At 38.4% G+C, this 24,265-nt stretch overlaps 3 protein-coding genes across 3 annotated transcripts; all 3 read left to right on the top strand.

The window, feature by feature from the left end:
• Positions 1-1,851: 1,851 nt before the first annotated feature.
• On the top strand, positions 1,852-5,781 carry LOC103437692 (galactinol--sucrose galactosyltransferase-like). The gene is made up of 4 exons (XM_008376183.3): positions 1,852-3,072; positions 3,729-3,906; positions 4,228-4,592; positions 5,049-5,781. The coding sequence occupies exons 1-4, from the start codon at positions 1,852-1,854 to the stop codon at positions 5,619-5,621; spliced, it is 2,337 nt and encodes a 778-aa protein (XP_008374405.3). The 3' UTR covers positions 5,622-5,781.
• Positions 5,782-6,716: 935 nt separating this feature from the next.
• Positions 6,717-9,586, top strand: LOC103437691 (transcriptional regulator DEF1-like). Its single transcript, XM_008376182.4, has 3 exons — positions 6,717-7,130; positions 7,429-7,710; positions 8,209-9,586. Exons 1-3 carry the CDS (start codon positions 6,936-6,938, stop codon positions 9,319-9,321), a joined length of 1,590 nt encoding a protein of 529 aa, XP_008374404.3. The 5' UTR covers positions 6,717-6,935; the 3' UTR covers positions 9,322-9,586.
• Positions 9,587-15,684: 6,098 nt separating this feature from the next.
• Positions 15,685-23,844, top strand: LOC103437690 (tryptophan aminotransferase-related protein 2). The gene is made up of 6 exons (XM_070823787.1): positions 15,685-15,957; positions 16,074-16,513; positions 21,302-21,605; positions 22,689-22,969; positions 23,080-23,384; positions 23,487-23,844. Exons 1-6 carry the CDS (start codon positions 15,808-15,810, stop codon positions 23,672-23,674), a joined length of 1,668 nt encoding a protein of 555 aa, XP_070679888.1. The 5' UTR covers positions 15,685-15,807; the 3' UTR covers positions 23,675-23,844.
• Positions 23,845-24,265: the final 421 nt, after the last annotated feature.

The raw sequence follows: 24,265 nt of genomic DNA, 5'->3' as shown, positions 1-24,265 counted from the left end.
ATTTGGAGGAATCATCTGGTCGGAAATGGCCGGAGTAAATTAGAAGCTGAGGGATTTAACATATAGCTAGAAAAGTGAGATAGACCCAGAAAATGCTAAAAATAAGGAACAACAAACAATGGTAATCTTAGGAAAACTAAATTTGTAAACACAATTTTAAAAATTAAACAACACGAAAATTAATGATTGATTTATTACTTAAAGCATTGATAACCGTGCTGCTTATTCCTAATATTGTGTCATGAAATTACTTTATATCACAACCCTATCCCATGCCACTACTCTCTTCATGGTTACGCTTACCACTTACGAGGGTTCATAACTTGTTCTATATTTTTGTTGCATCCCATCCCACTCCTATATCTTTTTCTTTTACCAAAATTACCTCTTACTGTTCATTACGGTTGGTCTCTGAACTATGGTTGAATTGTAGTTTTAATCCCTGAACTAACAATCCATTAAATTTGGTCCCTAAACTTAATAAAATGTGGAACATTGGTCCTCTGATATCAATTTTGTTAGATTTTCCGTTAGAGTGCTTGAGTGGCAGGTTTAAGGGGCCCACACTTAAATAATTCAATGCTACTTGGATTAGAAATATTTATAATAAAAAAATTAGGAAAGAAAAAATTTAAAAAACAAAAATTCAATAAACTCACCCGCACTTCACCAACTCTTGCAGTCCACCCCTTCATCTTTGAGACTTTGACCAACTCCCCAGCCTACCTCCCATCTCCATCTCCCAATCCCTACAACCCAGCCGATCCCCAACCCGTAGCCCACAAAGTTCCGATCTATGTGCGGTGAGGGTTTCGATTGTAGGTGGTGGGAACTAGAGATTGAGTTGTCAAGGCAGCGTGGAGTAAGGTGCTGTAAAGATGGAGGTCATTGTGTGAAGTAGTTTGGAAAGGAAGATTGTGTTCTAAATTTAGATTTGAACTTTTCTATGGTTCGGTTGTTGGGAGAGTGCTACAGTGACGACTGAGTTTGGAGAAAGAGGTGGGTAGAAGGCAGATAGAAGAGAGAAAATTAAACTATTTTTATTTTATGTATTTTCTTTTTCCTTCCTGTGCGTTTGTATTTTTTTTATAAATTTTTAGCCCACATGGCATCCACATCAACAAAAATGTGAAGCCCACAAATACCACATCATGATAGTAATGGAAAATCTCACAGTGTTAGTACCCAAGGACTAATGCTTCACATTTTGTCAAGTTGAATGACTAAAACTAATAGAATTTTAGTTTAGGAACCAAAGCTACAATTCAATCAAAGTTAAGGAACATTTTCCCCAATTTACTTTTTTTTATTATTTCTTACCAACCTAATAAAAATGATAAATGACAAGTGTCTCATCTTGGTAGAATTTTCATTTTTTTCAGCTTCTTATACATACATACATACATATATATATATATATATATAATTTCTGACCCTGGCATTAAATATATCAAAAAAAAAAAAACAACTGATAAGTTAAACAAGAGTACGAATTCATTGTAGCCTTTTCATATTAACCCTAACAAAAATAACTCACCGAACAAATTACATTAACGAAGCTTTCTTAATTTCCTTCTATTTTTGACCGGAAACCTAACCCTAATTATGTAGTAGTACAAATGATTCATCCTTGTACATTTTCATCACTCATTCTTTGGCAAATCAGAAACTTTTTTATCTCTCTCTTGGTCTAAAGTAAATCACAAACCTTAACTAATTAAAAGTGTCTTCACACACACACCAACCGCTTTACAAATCATATCTCTATATAACCCCCCACTCCCTATTACCGAGTTCTACTCACCAAGCTACCACAATCTCTCTCACTCCTTATCTCTAAGCTAGGCTTCCATGGCTCCAAGCCTAACAAAGAATGCCCTAGACGTAATGGGCCTTGCAGTGGATGACACATCATCACAACTCCCAATAACTCTCCATGGATCCAACCTTCTCGCTAATGGCCACCCAATCCTCACTGAAGTCCCTCTCAGCGTCACAGCAACCCTGTCACCTTTTAACAAGACCAAGCCCTCTGGCTGCTTCCTGGGATTCGACGCGGACGAGCCCAAGAGCCGCCACGTGGTACACATCGGAAAACTCATCGGCATCAGGTTCATGAGCATATTCCGGTTCAAGGTCTGGTGGTCCACCCACTGGACAGGAACCACCGGAAACGACGTGGAGCACGAGACCCAGATGATGCTCTTGGACAAAAACGACTCCGGGCGACCCTACGTTGTGATTCTTCCACTCCTGGAAGGACCCTTCAGAGCCTCTCTCCAACCGAGTCATGCAAACGACGACCATGTGGACATGTGCGTGGAAAGCGGCTCGAAACGTGTCAGCGGCTCGAGCTTTAGAAGCTGCTTGTACATGCACGTCGGCGATGACCCTTATAGTTTGGTCCACGAGTCAATGAAGGTGGTGAGGGCCCACTTGGGGACGTTCAAGCTCCTAGAGGAGAAAGATGTACCAAAAATAGTTGACAAGCTTGGGTGGTGTACATGGGATGCGTTCTATCTTATGGTGCACCCCAGAGGGGTGTGGGAAGGTGTGAAGGGCCTAGTGGAAGGTGGGTGCCCTCCAGGACTAGTCCTCATCGACGACGGATGGCAATCGGTCTGCCACGACGAGGACCCGGTGGAGGGGCAAGAAAGCATGACCAGGATATCAGCCGGGGAACAAATGCCAGGCAGGCTGATTAGTTTTCATGAGAATTATAAGTTTAAGGACTATGAGGGTGCGTCTAGCAAGGGCATGGGTGGCTTTATAAAGGATTTGAAGGAGGAGTTTGGGAGTGTGGAGCATGTGTATGTGTGGCATGCGCTTTGTGGATATTGGGGTGGGATTAGGCCAAGGACTAATAGTCCAGGGATGCCTGAAGAGTGCAGGGTGATTAATCCTAAGTTGTCTCCGGGATTGGAGAGGGCAATGGAGGACATGGCGGTGGACAAAATTGTGAGGAATGGAGTAGGGTTGGTTCTGCCGGAGGTGGCGCACAAGTTGTATGAGGGGATGCACTCTTATCTTCAGTCGGCGGGGATCGATGGTGTTAAGGTTGATGTCATACACGTAAGTTCGTTCTCGAAATTAAGCTCTTTTTATGCTTTTTCACTTTTGAAAAACGTCACAAATTATTTTGCTTACGTAGTACGAGTTTGGACACATGTGCACCGTTTTGAACTTTTCATTACCATACTGTAATATTATTTGGCTCTATAATATATTTTATTGGTTCAAATTATGGAATTGTTATTTGTACTTGGACATTAATTATTTGGATAGCGTGAATCTCATAATGGAGAGATTTTTCAGTGTGACCGGTATACATGGTGGTATACCATGTGTTACTAAACAAATTATGAGATATGTGTGCTAAAAAATAAAATTTCACATCATTCCTATTAAAACAAGTGGTGTACCACTATGTTCCCATCACAACTAAAAATTTCTCGTCGTAATGGTCTATGTATGATGGTTTGAAACAATGTTTTATGACATCTTTGTTCGTAGAGATCATTAACTCAATTCACATTATCAGTACGACTAATCATTTTTGTCGACTAAAATTCTATCGGGCATGTAGTTTTTTCTATTAGTATTTTATCCTTCGCAAAACAAGGAAACAAAAAGAAAAAGCTATCATTGTCATATTTCAAAGGTGAGTTTGCATATTAAATCGGGAGATATACTGTTGGATTTAATTTCTATTTCATGCCATGGTGCAGTTGCTTGAGATGTTATGCGAGGATTTTGGGGGTCGGGTTGAGCTGGCGAAAGCCTACTACAAGGCACTGACTGCTTCCATGAGGAAGCATTTCAATGGCAATGGGGTGATTGCTAGCATGCAGCACTGCAATGACTTTATGTACCTCGGAACCGAGGCCATAGCCCTTGGACGTGTTGGTATGTAGACTATATATTCCGAGCAAGTATTTTGCATTCGAATTTCTTTTTTGCGATTTACATTACGAACTTATAAGTTACCACTAATTTCCACCATAATCTTTTATTTGAGCCAATTATCCGTTTCAACTTTTACAAGTAGCCAATTATCTCCCCACTGTCAAATTTTCAAATTTTTCATCAACTGACAGGGTGATTGATATACGTCCAGGGAACAATTTGTAGAAAACCTCAATAGTTTTTTTATTTGAAGAATTTGCATTCTCTTATCAGTTATTTGCAGGTCTAACCTATTTCTTCGCATTGATACAAATGTCATAGGAGATGATTTTTGGTCTGAGACGACAGCGGAAGCAGATGGAACATATTGGCTGCAAGGGTGTCACATGGTGCACTGCGCCTACAATAGCCTTTGGATGGGCAACATCATACAGCCAGATTGGGACATGTTTCAGTCTACTCACCCTTGTGCTGAATTCCATGCTGCATCAAGAGCTATATCCGGAGGACCAATCTACATTAGTGACTCTGTCGGAAAGCACAACTTCAAGCTTCTTAAGAGCATGGTGCTGCCTGATGGGTCCGTACTGCGATGTCAACACTATGCCCTTCCTGCTGGGGATTGCCTATTTGAAGACCCTTTGCATGATGGCAAAACAATGCTCAAAATATGGAACCTCAACAAAGTAAGAAACTCTTTAAAAAGCACGGGAAGTGATTTTGGCACTCTTTTTCTCGCTCTACATGGTGTTTGTTTATTGTTTGCATTTGGAACATAAATACCTGCAGAGAGAAGCTAGCGTTGGTCATACGAGAGAAATTGAGTGCATAAATTATTTCTCTAACAGAGAAAACTAGCGTCGGTTATCAAGTACCTGCTTAACTCCATTACAACTGTTAATGGTAGAACATGTGTGACTTAAACTGTTATTGGTTGTGAGTCTCGTGAATGGGCTCCAACCCCGTACCAACGTGATGACCACTGATGCTAGCTTTTCTCCTTTCAAAGTGTAGTAATGTTTGGTAAGCTAGCTAGCTAGCAATAACCCTAAATATTGCTTGAACTGTAAGATAGGGTTTAAAAAGATGCCCTTTTTAGTTTTAGTGCTAACTCAATGTTTTTCGACATGTACTTGCACCAGTGTACTGGAGTTTTGGGTGCTTTTAATTGTCAAGGCGGAGGATGGTGCTCGAAATCCAGGCGGAACAAAATTTTCCCCGACTGCTCGAAGTCTGTGACTTGTTTTGCTAGTCCAAAAGACGTGGAATGGAATCAAGGGAAGAACCCCATTTCAGTACAAGGAGTGACCATATTTGCTGTGTACACGTTCCAGCAGAACAAGCTGAAGCTCTTGAAGCCATCAGAGAAGGTAGAGATTCCACTTGAGCCTTTTAGTTTTGAGCTCCTCACTGTTTCTCCGGTAAGGGTCTTGCGGAAGAAACTGATCCAATTTGCTCCGATTGGATTGGTCAACATGCTCAACACTGGCGGTGCAATTGATTCAGTAGAAGTTGAGGAGCATGAGGGGAACCCTAGTTTGGTGAGAATTGGAGTGATGGGTTGTGGAGAAATGAGAATGTTTGCTTCAGAAAGGCCAACTGCTTGTGAGATCGATGGAGATGGAGTGAAGTTTGATTATTTTGATAAGATGGTCAGAGTCCAAGTGCCATGGCTTACTTCTTCAAGATCAGTTCTAGTTGACTACTTGTTTTGATCAAATGTAAAGAATTTGATCCTTGTTACTACTTGCTAGCAATTTCAATCTGTAATTCAATCGTGTTTTTTATTTCAGCAAACAGTGTGATATGATATGCCAGATTGGTAAGTGATCATGAACTTAGTGGATTTTATACAAGAAGTATGTTTTAAATTAATAATTTGTTATGGAAAATGCAACGAAGACTATGTTTTTAAATTATATTTTATGAATTATATGATAATTATATATTATGGATTATGATTGAATTCTTTCTTTAATATTTAAATAAGGAATCAACATATGTACGTAGTGTTTAAAATATTTATGAAATTATTGATAATCAAGGGTTGATATGAAAAGAGGTGAAATACAAATTTTATTATATATTGGTGATATATAAGAAAATTAGTGAATACCGACAACATTTATCAATTCACTACATAAATTTTGTTAGAATCTATTGCAGATTTCGAATTTTGGATTTTTTTTGACAATTTTTTCTCTAATTTCGAGTAAAACTGAATGAGTTGATTTGATCCCTACTTCATCACAAATTTCCATAATTTCCTTCAAAGATAATCACTATTAATATCAATATTTTCATAAATTTGCATATCGATATATCTGTCTATATCATAGCTTTTTCAGAAGGGAATTGTTATTAGCACTCCAAAAATTTCATTCTACACTCCAAACTTTCTATATTAGGAAAAAAAAATACACTCGTGAGGAGTGTAGAATGAGATTTTTGGAGTGCCAATAACACTTCCCTTTTCAAAATTTTGAATCATAACTTGCCAACAGGATCCTCTTCGTATCTTTTGGTGAGGATTCCGAAGAGGATTCTAGAGATCTGTAAATTGTGTTCTTCATCGTACATCATGGGGTCATTTTTTGTCAGGTATTGATTGTATTTAATTTTAAATAAAAATATTTAAAATAATTTATGACTGTACCATGTACGATGAACGAATATGATTTACGGATCTCTAAGATTCTCACAAAGAGGATCCGGATTCCATAACTTGTTTCACAATTCTCTTAGTTTTACAAAAAAGTAATAAATAAACAAAAAATATCAAACTTTAGTATTGAGCTTATCTAAAAGAAATTTCGTTTGGGCTTTACCCACCCGCAATCCAACCCAAAAGAGAAAGGAAACATATCAGGAACAGTGGCGGAATCAGCCTCTGCGGCTCCGCTTCAAACGCTGGTCATTTCTCCGTAGGCATCTCCGTCGGGCCACTAAGCACTACAAAATCAGCTGTTTGGATTCTCAGAAAACATGACGGAAGGCACCGGAAAATCTCAGAGAAAATTCCTAGCACGATGAAGACGACGGAGTTCATGGATAAGCAGATCATGGAACTCTCTCGGTCCCACTCCGAGGATTTCTCTCAACTTTCGTACCCTCAACAATTCGATAACGACGACAAGGACGACGACGACGACTCCGTTTCCAGCTTTCAGTTCCGCCCCGCACGACGTGTCGCCTCGCAGGAGCCGAGCATTTCCGCTCTCGAGGTTTGTGCATTTCAAATTTCAGCTAAAGCTTTAACCTTTCTGTGTTTGGTAAATTTGGGAAGTTGAATTTTAACTGTAATTAGGGTTTTGTAAGGACTTTATTAGTTCAATTTTGTGTTATTAAATCGAATTAAATTCGGTTTAATGTAAATTGATCTGGTAATTTTAAGCTACCAAAGAAAAAAAATTGGAAATTTGAAGTGATATGCTGTTGAATTTTGGAAGTTATATGTCTCGATTCGTGTTCGTGATTGTTGAAGAGTTTCAAGTGATTGCTTGCTTCTGTTATGAATCACAGAGTGGCAGTTCTATGGACTACCTTAACCTTGCAAAATCTGGAAGCAAGTATGCTGTCCAGGCTTGCGAGGATTCGGCCCTGATTTCAGCGATTGAGCGAAAGATGAACCAGCATTTTGGCAATCTGTTGCACGCGGTGGAGGGTCTCAGTGCACTAATTTCCCAGCTGGAGACTCGATTACGCCGGCTGGAGAATTCTGTTGACGACTTCAAGGATTCTACTGAAATCAACCATGGGAAGGCTGATGGGAAACTGAGGCAGCTAGAGAATATGCTAAGAGAGGTATTGTGAAATTATCGGTTTTTTCATTTAACCGGTCAATGTATGTTGCATTGTTCAATGAGTAAAACTTAGAGGATGGATAACTTGGGTGGTACAAATTAGGTCCTAGATGCACAGAATTGATATTGATGGCAAATTTATTAGGTCGAGGTTTTTATTTAGCAGGTTCATAGCCAGATAGGATTTCATGCCAATTATCTGATTTAAATATGCTTGTGAGCTCTACTTTTGTAACACAAGGCGCAATGTACTTAAGTGACCGTGATTCTATTTACTGGAGCACCAACTTTGACCACAGTGTTCAAGTAGTCTTTGGATTTTTGATTTGAACTGTGAGATGTTAATAATTAAAATCATGTTGAAGGCGGTAGGAACTAGGTTTAAGTCTTGTTGCAAGTGATAAACAAAAAAAAGGAAAAATAGTAGTGTGCGGGAAATTCTGTAATACCTGCCAACAGCTTCTTGACATGGTTCGTGTTGCTTGTAAATAAACTGCAGGTTGACAGTGGCATGCAGAATTTGAGAGATAAACAAGAGATAACAGAGGCTCGGTTGGACCTTGCAAAGCTTCAAATGTTAAAGGGTCAGCAGCAATCGGAAAACCAAGCGGGCAATGTACAAAAAGTTTCATCTCCAGGAGTACAATCATCCGCTCCTCAGCAAAGCTACCAACTGCATTCAGTTCAGGCCCCCACCCTACAAGTTCCTTCTCTTCCTACTAATGATCCCGGAACTCTACCTCATCAGAATTTTCCTCCAGCACCTACAGCACAGGTCCCCACGCAGTCACCTCAGAGTCAAATCCCATCTATTCAATATGCAGATTCTAACTACTCACCACCTGTGCCAAATCCGCAGCCCACACCTCAGATGTACTACAGCTCTCAAGTACAGCATTCGCAACCGCCACCCACTGCACCGTATCAACTTTTTCCATCAGCACCACATCCTTCACTAACCTCACAATCGCAGCAGCTGCCTCAACAGCACCCACCTTTCAATGCTGTTGATCACCAAGCCCAGTTTTCGTTGGTTCATAATCCTGGAGAAACCTCCATACCATCTCAAAGATATCCTCCAAGCTTCCACAACACCTCTAATGCACCTGGCTTGGCTCTCCCACCCCAACAACAGCACTATGCGGGTTCCATGCAATATACGCATGATCAAACCCCAAGCAATCACAACCTGGAGTTTCCCCCTGGGCATGTGCAACCAGTTCAAAATTCACGTTTTGATGATTTTCGTTCCCACGTTGGATCTTCATCTCACGACAGCGGTTCAAACATGAAACATTCGCAAGTCTCGCCAGCCTCTTTAGACCGTTCTGGTGGAAGCAGCTTTTCGAAACTGCCAACTGCCAAGGTATTGCCACACGCAATACCCATGGCTGCTAGTGTGGACAAGGAATCAAGTTCCAGTGGGACTGGAAACAGAATACCGATTGATAATGTCATTGATAAGGTTGTCGCGATGGGATTCCGGAGGGACATGGTCCGAGCAACAGTGAGGAAAATGACTGAGAATGGGCAGTCGGTGGACGTTAATGTTGTGCTGGATAAGCTGATGAACAATGGAGAACAGCCTCAAAGTGGTGGATTTGGCCGGTAAGATATGCACTTGCTTTTGCGTGATTATGATGTATGAGTGTGATATTCAGCTACATGCTTAGTTTTTCTATATGCTTCTTGCATCCATGTGTAATTACCACCATTTGTTTCTGAATGTAAATATGAAATGACTGGTGACATCGAAATTTATTGTGTGTTGTATTTGTGAATGTAAATTTCACCAAACGTTTGCTTGGATGTTTTGTAATGGATTTTTCACCGGGAAATCGTTCAAACTTGGATTGATTTCGGCTGATTGAGTTGAATTTCAAATGTTACTTGTATTAAAGGTTTAAGTCGTGATCGAGTGACAAAATATTAGAATGTGAGCATCCAACTCAAAATCAACCGGATGGATCCCCCCGAAACAGATTGGTTTTGCCATGGACACCCATGTAGCCTATATCTTAGGGTGGGCAGGCGTAGCTTGGGATTATTCAAATGGACCTGAACTGGAAAGGAACACTCAGAAGCTTTGAAAGGAGTGACAGCTGGGCTTTTTTCATTCACAAAGCTGTGCAGACTTTAGGGGCGTGCTAGACTGGTTGCTGGTGATAGAGATTCCCTTGTCGTCACACACATTTGTTACTTTTTTATCATTAATTTTCTTCGATTCATTTGATCTGACGGCCAAAAATTAAGAATGATACGTTAGAAGTAAAAAAAGAGGTATGGATGGAACTATCCGAAAAGAAAGAGAAAAACTTACCTATCACATGTTTATGCGGAAAATCCTGCTTTCTCTTAACATAACTCTTGGCGGAAGTAATTGAGATGTCTTTGTCGTTACACTTTCACTTTTGACTTTTACTTTTGACCATCCATTTTTACAATTTGCTCTTATTAAATAGAAAAATTCAAGGGTAGTGTTACCCATACACATTTTTTTACTTCTCATACACTCTTCTCAATTTTTGCCGTCGGATGGAATGAATTACAGAAGATCCACGGCAAAAAAATAACAAAGGTATGTGAGAGGTAAAAATGAGTGTGAATAACACTATCTCTTATCACTGAAGCCAGTCATTGATGTTACACCTCTACCTTTGACCATCCATTTTCACAACTTGCGCTTAGTAAAGAGAGAAGGTTACATGTTACATGTTCATGTAGTTCCTCTCTCTTATCTAGCGAGTCGTGTGATAAGAAAGACTAAAAGAAAGGTTAGATAAACCCAGGTTCATGTAACCCATCTCTTATCACAGGAGCTATGTGATAAGAGAAACTTATTTGAGTTTAATGAAACCTTGCATGTAATTCTTTCTTCTGATCAAGAATAAAAGTCTCGATTGGTTTAACATATTTATTCTTAAGAACAAATAGTCCTCACTGAAACCTTTTTTTTTTTTTTTTCTTTCTCTCATGTATCTTAAATTCTTAATCATTGATGCGCATTCCTCTATCTGTCTTGAAGAAGGACCATGTCCTTAATTGCTAGAAAATGGAGAGGTTTTCAAATTTTCATGGCTAGAAAAATAGGACCACAATTTGGTATAGGGGGGAAAAAGATAGTGACCAGAGACTTGATTGCAAAGAGGGTGAGTCTGTTCATGTGGACTAGGAAGGAAGGAGGGTTTTGTTATCAATCTTTGATTCCATTTGGGAGGAGGAGGAGGAGATTTTTTTTGTTAGATTAGATTAGATTACAATGACTGAGCTCTCAGTAACATAAATAGTAATGGTCCCAAGACTAATAGGCACAAAATAGTCTTCCTTATTTATTTATATTTTAATTTGATGGCGCAATCACGACAGTTCACCATTTCGGAGGTCAGGAAAATTCACAAGAGCATTTTAGCCTCTATCTGGCCACCATCGTGTGATTCACCAGAATTAAGAACAAAACTCGAGGCGAGTTGTGTGAAATATGAGTTTGAAATTTACTCAAATCACTGAGCCACTCATTGATTGTGCTGATTTTGTGGACCCTTTAAAATAAGCTAATAAGTGAGAGAGAGGTCCATTCCCTCTTGTACTCCAGGAATATATGTGACTCATCCCTTTCCATCTATATTTTGTCCAAAACCAACAAATGAAATTTGTTTCATCTACCACCACCATCCTTGTAAGTTATAACGCCTTATATCTTCTTTTCAAGGTATTAATGTTGAAGTTTTGGGATTGAAGGACTTAAAGGTAAAAAATTGGCTTGGTTGTGTAACCTATACATGTATTTTAATAGGGTTGTCTTGTCACATCGCTACAGATAAAAATAAGGTGATACATTATAAATTTAGGGTATCCATAAATAAATTTATGTAATATAACATGAAGGGATCGATAATATCACGTAATAGTATGACAATCACTCTAAAAATTACGTTTGTTGTGACCCACAAATCTGTATTGCAAATTGCACAAACATATCCAGACTCATGTTTTAGTGTGAATGTACCATCTCTGTTATTTGTCATTAAAACTTTAGTCAAAATATATCATTTGCATTTTGCAATGCAAGTGAACTTTTTTTTTCAAGACTACTTTTACAATAATTCAATCGACTAAGGGCTGGTTTGGTATTGCTGTGCTTTGAAAAAAAACTGCTGTGAGAATAAGCGGCTGTGAAATAAAGCAGCAAAGTGTTTGGTAAACTTTTTTGTAAAAGTGCTTTTGGAAAAAAAAGCAGTCTGATAGTGGGTCTTTTCATTAAAGGAGCACTGTAGCTCCGTGTGCTTTGAAAAAAAGCCAGTTTTCCAAAGCTGCAATTAGCAGCTTCAGCTTTTTCCTTTGATTTCAGCTTTTTCTCACAGCAGCTTCCAAAATAAGCCCTTTTTTTTCAGTTTACCAAACACCTAAAACCCTTACAGCTTTTTTTCATGAGTGCTTTTGTTTTAAGCACCTCACTCCCAAACTAGGTCTAAAGCTCGTGAGACACATCTTTTACTTCAACAAAGACAAGTTGTATTCAACAAAATTCTTACCCCAAATCGGTTAAGGGTCGTGAACTGCCGAAGATATGCATGCAACAAATTCTTACTCGCGCAACACCTAATGAGTTTTGATGAACTTTCTAACGGAGATTAAAAGATGTGATGCATCCACACTAAGGGCGTGTTTACATATAGGGAAGGGATATGGCGGAATGGGAGTCATTCCCCATTCCTGACTATTCCTTTGTTTACCAACTTAAGCAGGAATGAACAGTTCTGCGGGCCCCACGTAAAATAAGGAATTCAATTCTTGATATTGTTGGAATTGGATTACCTAGAAGAAGGTAGTATTTGGATTCCAGGGAAAAGGCTCCATCCGGAATCAAATTTTCCTTCCCAAAATACCCTGCACCTTTAGTACTCATTTCTAACTTCCGCCATTCGATCTCCAACAGTTCTCTGCTCATCCGCCACCTCCTCTCGCTCCACCACCTCAAAATCCTCCACAAATTTCGTTCTTCCCACATTTTCTCAGCAACCAAACAACAGAAATTGAAACCAATTCATGAAATGCCAACACCCAATTCAAACACTGAATAGTTTCATGGTTTGGAGCTCGGATTACTACCCAAACTACATTATTCAGCAATCCAAATAGAGCCTAAGTAAGAAAATCCAGAAGCAATCAAAGCTACATATTGTAGATTACCTCTCATTCCGTTCCTAAATGTTATTCATCTGAGCTCTGTAGTGGTTCTCTATGAACTGCTTGGCCACCTTCACCTTCTCCATCATCAAGCTCGACCCCATCACCTGCTCCTCCTGATCCTCTATTCTTTCTCTCTCTTCACTCTCACGCTATCGTCTTTTTCAATTTGGGGCTCGACTGCTATTCAACCCAACAAGCCCATCACTCCCTGCGCTTCACCTTCATCTCTGCACCACACCTTCCACCTCCCTATGTAGCCATTACTCCCCTGCCACTGCCTCACAAAACCCAACCACATATCCCCCAAATCAGATTCAATAATTTATCACCCAAACCCCAGATAATAAACCCACATATCCGTTGAAGAAATCACTCAAAACCCATAAAATCTTGAAATTGAAATACTTGGGAGGGAGGAGGGTTGGTGATTATGTGGTAGGGTGAGTGGGAAAGATGAAAGCGAGGGGAAAAGGGGATGGAGGAGTTCTTATTTTCTGCTGGGGAAGTCTGATAGATGAAGGTTTACAATAATGACATTTTGTGAAAAATGTCATTAAAAAAAAAGGGAAAGAAATAAAACAAAAAGAAAAGGACATTTTAGTAATCATATTGATTTCTATTCCGATTCAGGTGAATTAGTAAACAACTTATATGAATTTCGTTTCATTTTTACTCTGATTCCAGAACATTTAAGTGAACAGCTTCAACATGAATCCGATTATGATTCATCCTCAATTCAATTCCTCATCAATCCAATTCCTCTATTTTGATTACGGTTACGTAAACGAGCCCTAAAGGTGAAGTGTATGCGGTAAATTAGCAACATTTTTCACTTAAATTTTTTTACGTCATTTCCCGAAGGTTGGTCAACCAATTTTCAGGCCAGTTCGTGATATTTTCTTGCATAATTTTGCTAATTCTTGCATTCCAATTATTAAATTATTCTCTGGCATTGAAAATACTTTAAACTAATCAACTTTATTCAATTTTTATCTCATGTAGTAAGTAAAACTAAACTACTCTTAACAAAATTGTTTGATTTCAATTCATTCTCATTAATAGATTTTTAAAAAGTTTTCTTCTTGTTCAAATTATCGATTCTTAGTACGTAAGCATGACATAAGTTAGCCATGTAATTTTATTTTCCAGATACTTTCAATTGACAAACAAACAGTTAAAACATCCTTATAACCTGTTATTGAACACATTCTACGCAGTTTTTATATATTTTTTTAATTAGGCTATTGACAAAATTCGTTATAATCCATTACACACATACGTCAACATCGGTACACTAATATATTGTTGAATTTGAATACGTTTTGTAAATTAGTTATCGACAAACAAATGGTTAAAAATCGTGATAACTTGTTAAACAAATGAGTCAGAATCCACCCGTAATTATTTTTCATTAGATTTAGAACACATCATTTAACTCAAATAATCCGAAAACATAATACGACCAGAAGATAACTTTTTCGGATCGCAAAGTACAATATTTTTTGTAAGAGTTGTCCATTCCTTATATAACACAATGATACTATACGGTTATGCTATATGATTATGCTATGTAATATAAGAACCCATGATTTGTAGATAAATTAATCCTTGTAAAACATTTTAAACATGGAAAATTCATTAGTCTATGCAAACATAAAGACCCACTTAAATAAAATCTAAAAAGATACAACAAAAGAAAGAAAACAAGAAAAAGATAATGCACCATTTCACTTTCAAACAGAATTACCAAAAGAGAAATACAAGATTTTTTCAAAAGTGAGACCCATAGACTTTATGTTAGGCTTATTAATTGTTGAATAAACCTCACATACTAATACACCCTCGCATTTACTTTTTCAATTAAAAATTCTTTTAATACACCTCACTTCATTCCCCATAATACCCTCACACTCTACATTCTTAATATATACCTTACATTTTCTACATACACCCCACATTTTTTTATATACCCCACATTTCTCAAATCTTATAACACTCATTTTTAATTTTGTCGAATGATTTCAAACTATCTAAACGTTAGTTTGCCGAATGATTTGAAAAAATGTTTAGGTTCATTTGAACGTTTTTTCAATAATAATAATAATGATTTCAAAGCTTTCGAAACACCAGTTTCGTGTTTCATTCGTCAAAAATAATTTTTCTCAATCAACATGTTTGTAGTTTCATGCTTAGAGTTTTATTCAACAATGGAGGGTGGGAGGGATTTTTGATAGTTGAAGTAGATAAATAATATGTTAAAAGTGATTTGGGGTGTATTTATAATTTTTTTATTATTTTTTAAACCTAATAAGGTCAAAATTATCATTGCATAGTAGACTAAATAAGTCATTAATATTAAATTTTAATGCGATGTGCATTCAACATTTTGTGGGGTGCTAATATAAAAAATCTTATATTATCCATTGTTTTGGCATAATATTTTAAAACATCGTAAAAAAAATTAACATTAAATTAATGACAAAGAATCTATAAAAAATCACTCCGAGAAAGTCTCTGAATTTCTCTTAGTAAAAATTCCAAATGGACAAAATTTGGGTTACCAAATTTCCTCCGTCTCTGAGTGGTCACCATCTCTTCCTTCCCCTGTACCTCCCAGTCGAAATCATAACTCCAAAATTTTTAAAACTCTAGCACCTCAAACTAATTAACAAAGCAGAATCAAAAGCAAAAGTCTCCAAATCAAATCAAATAAAAAATTGAAAAAATGAAAAATCAGAAAATAAAAAAGAAGGGCAGATTAAAGCAAACAGAAAGATGGAGACAGAGCATGTAGTAACAGCAGCTTTTCGAATTCCTTATTAACCCCCCGTGCATCTATATATATAACTCCCATATATCTATCTATCTGTATATACATATATATACACACTCGCACACATGGAAATATATGAATCTGGTCTTATTGGGTTTTCATTATCTTCGAGATCTAGCATCGGAAACCTGCGATTTTCCTGGAAAATCGTTCTGGGATTTCTCGTTTCCTGAGAAAAAATCCGGTCGGAAGTTTTTTCAACTCACCCATTTCATCAGCTTTTCAGTAAAAGTTTCAACCTTTGAAGCCCGCGAGTTTGATTAAAGTTTTCAGAGTCCTTCCAAATCTTCAAAACCATCCTTCTTTGTTGATTCATCTCTTCTGTTTGATTTGAAGTGCAGGGGTGTCTGAGCCAAAGCTTCAATCTTCACCGTCCATCTGGCGATCAAACTTGGTTTTCATCATCTGGGTTCTGCTATAAATCCGCCCTCCAGTGTTTGAGTTCTTCACATTCACTCGCTCACTCACTCTGGTTTGTTTCTCGGTCCTCCAATTTCTTTGTTTTTGCAAAAATGGCCAACTTTCTGGGGATTTTCACAGTGAGGAACTTGCTTGGGCTGTCACTGGCTCTTAATCTGAGCTTGGTTCTGAGGGTGGTTTACGAGAGCGGGAAGGATGGGGGCCCACATGGGTTCTCTGTGGAGGAGCAGAGAGGGCCGTCAATGGCGGACATGGGTTTTGGGAAGGAAGCTCAGGCGACGCAGAGGACGCGTCTGTCCGCTTCTTCTTCTTCTTCTTCTTCTGGCCAAGATGTCATGGACAAAGTTATCAACCTCGACCAGTAAGTGCTTCAACGCTTGTTTTGTTTTTTTCTTAATTTTTGATTTGTTTTCAATTATATCATCTAATCCTCCCATTAAGATTTCTTCAGTTTAAAAGTTCGAAGTGATATTTACATACCTATTTTTTTTCTTGTGCATAATTCTATTTAATAGCGAAATTTCGTAATAATTAACTGGTTTAACTCGCGTCAAATTTCTTCGAGCATACGAGCTCCATTGAGTCGTCAAGGTATTTAATTAAGTAAACCATTAAAATTAGCTCAAAACCAGGGCCAAAATTGTCTTTTGAATTTTGTGTAAAATGGGAGGCACAGGAAGTGTCAGGCAAAGCAAGGTGTGATGGCATGTGAAATTTAATAAAGGAGGTCAAAATAATGGAATATTATGTCATAAACTTCACTTGACGTCAGTGATATTTTTGCAAAAAAATCCCTCAAACATTACCGATTTTCTGTTTTTGACTAAAATATTTATTGTTTTCCTCAGTTTTCTGATTAATTTTGAGAAAAACTAATGAAAAGGGTTTGAAAATTTTGAGTTTTAATGATAAAGACAAAATAAATAGTAAAGTAAATAGTATCATGATTAATTTTTTAATGTAAAAATATGATTTTTCGTTAAAATAAATAATTCCGGTCATTTTCGTTAAAATTCTTTTAATTTTGTGTACTGTTTACTGTGCTGACTGTTTAGGGCTAGGATAGGGGAAGGTAGGAGAGATCCTTGTTTAGGGTTGAGATTTTCCATGGCGCATGTTTGAGCTGGCCAACCCTTCTGTACTCAATGACTGTTTTTCCATCGTTCATTTTCCTGTTCCCAAGCAATTCTAACATGCACTATAGATGAGAGTAACTGAACCTTTGACCAACAACATCATTGTGTCACATAAACTTGTATGCATAACAAATTGTCGGGATGCCTTTGTGTCGGTATCTCAAATTAATCGAGTACTGTTATATATTTTAGGGTAAATTATGTTTTACTCTTTCAAGTTTTGGTGCAATTACAATCTCATACAATATCTTTAAAACATTTCAATCTCATACATTTAGTATTTTTTTTATTTCAATTTCATACAACCGTTAATTTTTTTTTTAAATTAAACGTGATGATGTGACAAATATGAAGTTCTCATTTGTGCTAACGTTGTTGCCACATTTGTGCCACGTGACTAAACATTTAATATAAAAAAATTAATAAAGTAAAAAAAAAAAAAAAGAAGCAAAAATCCCTTTCATCTTTCCCACCCAAGTCCACCCCCTTATCCCATCCCCCATCACCCACCCCTTCCCCCATTAATTATGAACTCCTCAAATAAATAAAAAACCAAAAAACCTAACTTTCCCGTCAAAACACCAACTTTCCCTAACCTTCGCCGTCGTCGTATGGTTTTCTAGCAATTCGACCTTCTCCTTCGACCACCCTTATCCACCCACCAAGCTCATGTTCGATTGCATTGACATCAAGCCTCCTCGAATCAGAACTTCTAGCATCGACACCAAGCCGAGCCGGATTTGCACCACAGAGTCGCATCCTGCCGTCGCTGCTGCTTGAAATCGGACCCACCTTATGCAATTTCTTTGTGATAGGCAATGGGTGGTTGCAACGTGCGACTTGGGGTGGGAAAGATTTGGGGCTAAGGGTTGGTGATGGTAGAAGGAAGATGAAGAAAAGTACTCATGATTAGAGAAATGTGCATAGGTGATGGGGAAGGGAGTGGATCAGCCTGCGACCTGGGGTGGGGAAATTTTGGGGCAAATGATTGGTGATAAGAGAAGGAAGATGAAGGAGATTTTTGGTTAGAGAAAGGTGTATAAGTGATGGGGGAAAAGGGTGGAGCCGTGGAGGGGATGGAGGGGTGGCTAGGGTATGGAAGATGAAGAGGGGGCTTCTGTTTTTTTCTTTAATTAATTATTTTAACATTTTAAATTTTTTATTAAGTGTTAGAATCTAAAGGTTTTCGCCTAAGTCGGTCAAAGACAGAATATATGAAGTGCAAGTTCAATGTAAACGGAGGCTCAAATGAATTAGGGGCGAGGATTGAAGATTAGGAAGTACCGACAGCTTTCGCTACCTAGGATCTACCTTGCAAAAGAACATAGAGTTTGATGGAGACCTCAACTATAGAATACAAGCTGAATGGATGAAGTGGAAGAGTGCATCCGATGTGTTGTGTGACTGTCGTATGCCATTGAAACTCAAGGGAAAATTTTATAGGATGGCAATAAGGCCATCAATGCTTTATGGCACGGAATGTTGGGCGGTGAAACATCAACACATATATAAAATGAGTAGCGGAGATGAGAATACTTTGTTGGATGTATGGGCACACGAGAAATGATAAGATTAGGAATGAGGATATCCGAGGTAAAGTAGGAGTAGCTGAAATTAAAGGAAAGATGAGAGAAAATCGGTTATGGTGGTTTGGACATGCGAAACGAAGACCTACTGATACTTCGGTTATAAGATGCGATTACGGGACAAATGTTTATGGCCGAAGGGGTTGAGGAAGACCTAAGAAGACTTTGGAATAGGCTATAAGAAAATACTTAGAGTACTTAGATCTAACGAAAGACGTAACACATAATCGAGCGTAATGGTTTTCTAGGATTCATATAGCCAATCTCACTTAGTGGGAAAAAACTTTGTTGTTGTTTAGCCATGTGGCACAAATGTGGCAACCACGTCAATACAAATGGAGATCCTATATTTGCCACGTCATCACTTAACGGTTAGCTTAACAGATTTTTTAACGGTTGTATGAAATTGAAATAAAATAATACTAAATGTATAAGGTTGAAATGTTTTAAAGATGTACGAAATTGTAATTGCACCGAAATCTGAAGGGATAAAATGTAATTTACCCTATATTTTAACTCTTTAAATGACATGTATGAGTGAATTGAAATACCGCTTCAATAGTTTTCACTCCCAAAAAAGTTTGAGAGTTTATAGTAAAGATGTTAAGAGTAAATTGTAGCAATGTTCCCTCAACTAAAAATCCATTACCATTGGTCTATCAACCCATCAAAATGTGTAGTTATGGTTATTTTTGTTAACTTCGTAAAATTTTTGTCAAAATGAGTTATGTTGGAAGGACCATTGTTGTGGATGCAAATTTCCGCATTCTTCTTCTTGGATGAAATTGCACCTGCAAAACAATTAACACTTGAGGTCAAAGTCAAGAGCCTTACGCACCCACGATGAATTGGGGGAGGGGGCTTTGGCTGAAGAACCTCCGATGTCAAAGTTAGAATTTGAGAGAAAAAGTGTTTAGAGAATTTTAGGATAAGAATGGACTTAGGTTTTTGGAGAAATGAGGTGATATTTATAGGGGTGTGGCCGCCCCCTTTGGAGAGATGGGAACCGGCCACATATAGTGGTTTTTGGGTGTAATTGCAAGATATTATGTCAAAATAATATCTTGCAATTAATTATGAAATTAATTAATTAATTAGGAAATTAATCAATTAATTAGGAAATTAATCAATTAATTTAGGTAATTAATCTTAGGGTAAATTACACAGTACCCCCTCATGTTTGAGATCTATTACAACCTTATACATCTTTAAAACATTTCAATTTCATATATTTGCTTATCATTGTATTTAAATTTTATATATCCGTTAGAAAATCCATTAAGTAAACCGTTAAGTGATGACGTGACAAATATGAGGTGTTGATGCGGTTGCCAACTTTGCATCAAGTAAATAAAAAATAATAAAAAAAGGATTAGTTATTTAAAAAACCATTTTTAATAATTAAAAACTTTAAAAATGAAAAAGAGGATCTAGGGTGAAGGATTTTGGCCTTCTTCGTCCCCAATACCACCACCACAATCCGACGAAAAAAGAGGTTGTGATGGGGCACCACCAATTTTAGCCCCAACGCCTCGATTTCGTCCGACAAGGTGGATGTGGACAATCTCCATGCCTCGATGTTCCTGCGTTGAAGCTTTGTGCGGTTTGTTACTAACGAGGTTGCGTCAGACTCGCCAAAGAATTTTGTCAAAATGAGTTATATTGGGAGGACCATTACCTCAATTGGGTTCAAGTTGAGGGACCATTGCTCTAATTGGATTCTAGTTGATGAATCATTTCTCCAGTTGGATTAAAGTTGAATGACCAATGATAATGAATTTTTAATTGATGGAACATTGTTCTAATTGAGTTAAAATTAAGAGACTATTACTATAATTTACTCGAGATGCCAAAGTTGGAGTCCCCTGTGTGCATGTTTTTTATGGCAACTTTTACCCGAAGTGCGTGTTAGCATGAGGCACTACATGGGGCTTTTAGATGCGCACCTGTTTAATGGCCTTCTGCGAAGTGCAGAAATGACTAAAGTGCGCCCTGGGCTGTCTGAGATCTTCAAAACTTTTAGCCGTCCAAGTTGTAAAATTAGCTTTTCATGATCTTTCTTTTTGGTCCCCCCCATGTCGAGATTCTCTGGATCTTACCGCCCTGTGGGACCCACAAAAGATTTAACCCCTCTTAGAATGGTCTGATGTTTGATGGGTATCCATCTAGTCATCGATCTGCTGATAGAGTGGGACCCACCTTGCCCCATACCATACCTACCTCCATGGCTCCATGCAATTTTAGGGAATCTCATTACTGTGTGACAGATTTTTTTTTTTTTCCGGATTTTATGTTTTGTGAGGACAGATTCGACCGTGTAACCGCCGTAGTATCTTCTCTTTTTATCTACCTCGTCACGCGACAGTGGTATCGTATTTTTTTTGCTTTTAACATGTTATGTTTTTTTTACTGTGTTGGTGAATGCAGCGGTGACCCTACTATGTATGAAAATTACTGGCAGCGGATGGGTGAAAGAACCACAGTTGTGATCTCTGGGTGGCAGTCTATGAGCTATTTCTCAGATGTCAAAAACCCTTGCTGGTTTTTGGAGCCGGAGTTTGCCAAACAAGTTGTGAGACTACACAATGTGGTCGGCAACGCCGTCACCAACGGCCGCCAAATCGTGGTCGGGACGGGTTCATCCCAGCTGTTTTTAGCCGCCCTCTATGCCCTAGCTCCCAAAGATGGATCTGAGCCAATGAGTGTGGTGTCGGCCGCCCCATACTACTCGGTAAGCTTGATATTTTGGGTTTAACTTTAATCCTTTTTTGTTTAGTTTAATTATATTTAGTGCTTTAAAGTTATAGATTTTTGAATATTTTAAGGTCACTAGTTTACTTACCAACAAATCAAGGCAAAGTCAAATGCATTATGCATCAGTGATGAAACCACATGTTTTATTCTCCTAATTTTGTATTTGTTTATCTAATCACTATGCTTGGTGGACATGCTTTTTTTTCAATGGCGTCTACTTTAATTAGAAAATTGATTAACATAAGTCAGATATTTACACCGATGGCGTCATCTTGCTTAATCTCTTGGCTTTTCATGCATGATAAAGAACATCTACACGTAATTGGTTATGAGAGGTCAAATCTTCTTTAACTCATTTTGTGTGGTCTCTTTGTGCCCTTATCATTGATCGACATGTGTAAGTTGAGGATTACCATATGTCAAGCAATAATAGAAATCACAGAGATATCACATACAAAAATAAGTGCAAAAGATTTGAACCCTAGTTACGAGCATTAACCCTGGGAAGCCTCGAGATTCACGTGTGTGACATTAATAATGTGGCATTTAATTTGCCTGCCTTGCTTCTGAAGCTTTTGAATTTTGGTATCTCAATTATTTATCCTTGTACCCCCCCCCCCCCTCTCATAATTTTCACTACATCTTTCGTCTCCCTTCCTGGTTCGTCCCTATTTATCCTGTCCTGCACACATAAAATATGTCCAAGCATGTGCCCATTCGGACAGATCAAATAAGTAAGAAAATATATATCTAAGCCTTCATAAATTAACTCAAATATTCTACTTTATATTATTACTTCAATCATAATTCATGGAGTAACGAATTAAAAAAAAAAAAAAAAATTTACACGTCACGTTATACAGTCTACTCTCTTATCAAATTCGTAACATTTCGGCGTGCCTAGTCCTAGCGAAGATCACGCTTCATTTTTTCTTGGAAACTAGGAAGATAGTTCATCGCGTGATGGCGATAATTTGAACTTGCATTCTTTGCTTGCTCGTCTGTAAATGTGTGTATGATGTTGTGTGTTTTAAGGTGGCTATTGATGGTTTCTTTGCAGTCATACCCCTCTATGACGGACTGCTTGAAGTCCGGCTTGTACAAGTGGGCCGGTGATGCCCGACGCTTCAGCAAAGAGGGACCTTATATAGAGCTAGTGACCTCCCCAAACAACCCTGATGGATTCGTCAGGCATTCCATGGTCAATCGAACGGGGGGTATATTGGTTCACGACTTGGCCTACTACTGGCCACAGTATACCCCGATTTCTTCTCCTGCGGACCATGATCTGACACTGTTCACCGTCTCCAAAGCCACTGGCCATGCCGGGACTCGCATTGGGTAAGCTTGATACTGATCACAGAGTCTTAGTTCTTGTGTCTTGGTTGTGTTGCTCTGCCAACACTACTTGCATTACGAAAAATGATCTCTGATTTGAATTTTTCTTCCAGGTGGGCTCTTGTTAAAGATCCTGAAGTTGCAAAGAAGATGATCAAATTCATAGAGCTCAACACCATTGGCGTGTCCAGGGATTCACAGCTCCGAGCTGCCAAGATTTTAGAGGTGATGACCAACACCTCTGAAAACGTCGGCCGCATTGGTTCCTATGAATCCTTTTTCTGGATTAGCTACCACCTCATGGCAGAGAGGTGGCAGCTACTTAGGGCGGCGGTGAACAGGAGCAGAGTGTTTAGTCTGCCCGACTTTACACCAGGGTTCTGCCACTTCCTCAACCAGGACTCCCAGCCTCAACCTGGTAAGTGAAAAATCACGAAATGATTTGTTAAGAGTCATTATACATAACTGTGTAAACATTTTTGAAGCTGTTAAGCTGACTCTACTGTTAACCAATTTGCAGCTTTCGCGTGGCTAAAATGTGAGGACGATCGCGTGGAAGATTGCGAAAGCTTCCTAAGAGGCTACAAGATGTTAACAAGAGGAGGAAGGCACTTTGGAGTTGGTCCAAAGTACGTCCGCATAAGCATGGTGGATCGGGACAACAATTTCAACTTATTTGTGAAGCGACTGTCTGTGATTCAGTCATGACAGCGGATCGCTACGCTCTTCCCCTAAATGTTCTTTCGACCGAGAGTGGACCGTGAGCTGTTGCAGAGGAAGGAGAGGGAGTGTCACATATTCGTTCATATGTAGAGTAGTAATGAAAAGTAATACAATCTGTATCCATCTATTTTAAATGATATGATTTTTCAACGAAATTTATGAGAGTCCAAATCCATCCAACCCTCGAGAATGAAATTTTCGGATGAAATTTGCAGAAACACTTGAGCAAGAAGTCCATGAATAATGAAATTTACAGTGCAACAAGTAAATGGGTGTACCTTCCAGCCAAGGAGGAGGTTGTAGCTCCTTAGGTGCCCACCATTAGAGCAGCATTCCCACTTCTCCCATGCCACTCATTTCTACAACCCTAATTTCAACTCTCTCAAGTTTTCCTCTCTCTTTAGGCTTTTCCTTCCCTCTCTTTCTCCTCGTCTTCCTCCCCCTAAAACCTAGAAACTGACTCAGAAGTTCTAAATTGGTAACCATGACCAAAGGAGGGAGATATGAAACAATATATGAGTAACTTTAATGTATCCGAACAAGAGGAGGTTCGGGAGGTATTTACAGGAAAATTTG

The sequence above is a fragment of the Malus domestica genome, chromosome 06, assembly GCF_042453785.1.
Source record: "Malus domestica chromosome 06, GDT2T_hap1".
NCBI lineage: Eukaryota > Viridiplantae > Streptophyta > Magnoliopsida > Rosales > Rosaceae > Malus > Malus domestica.
The sequence above is the reverse complement of the archived record's forward strand: the minus strand, read 5'-3'. Positions and strand labels throughout refer to the sequence as shown.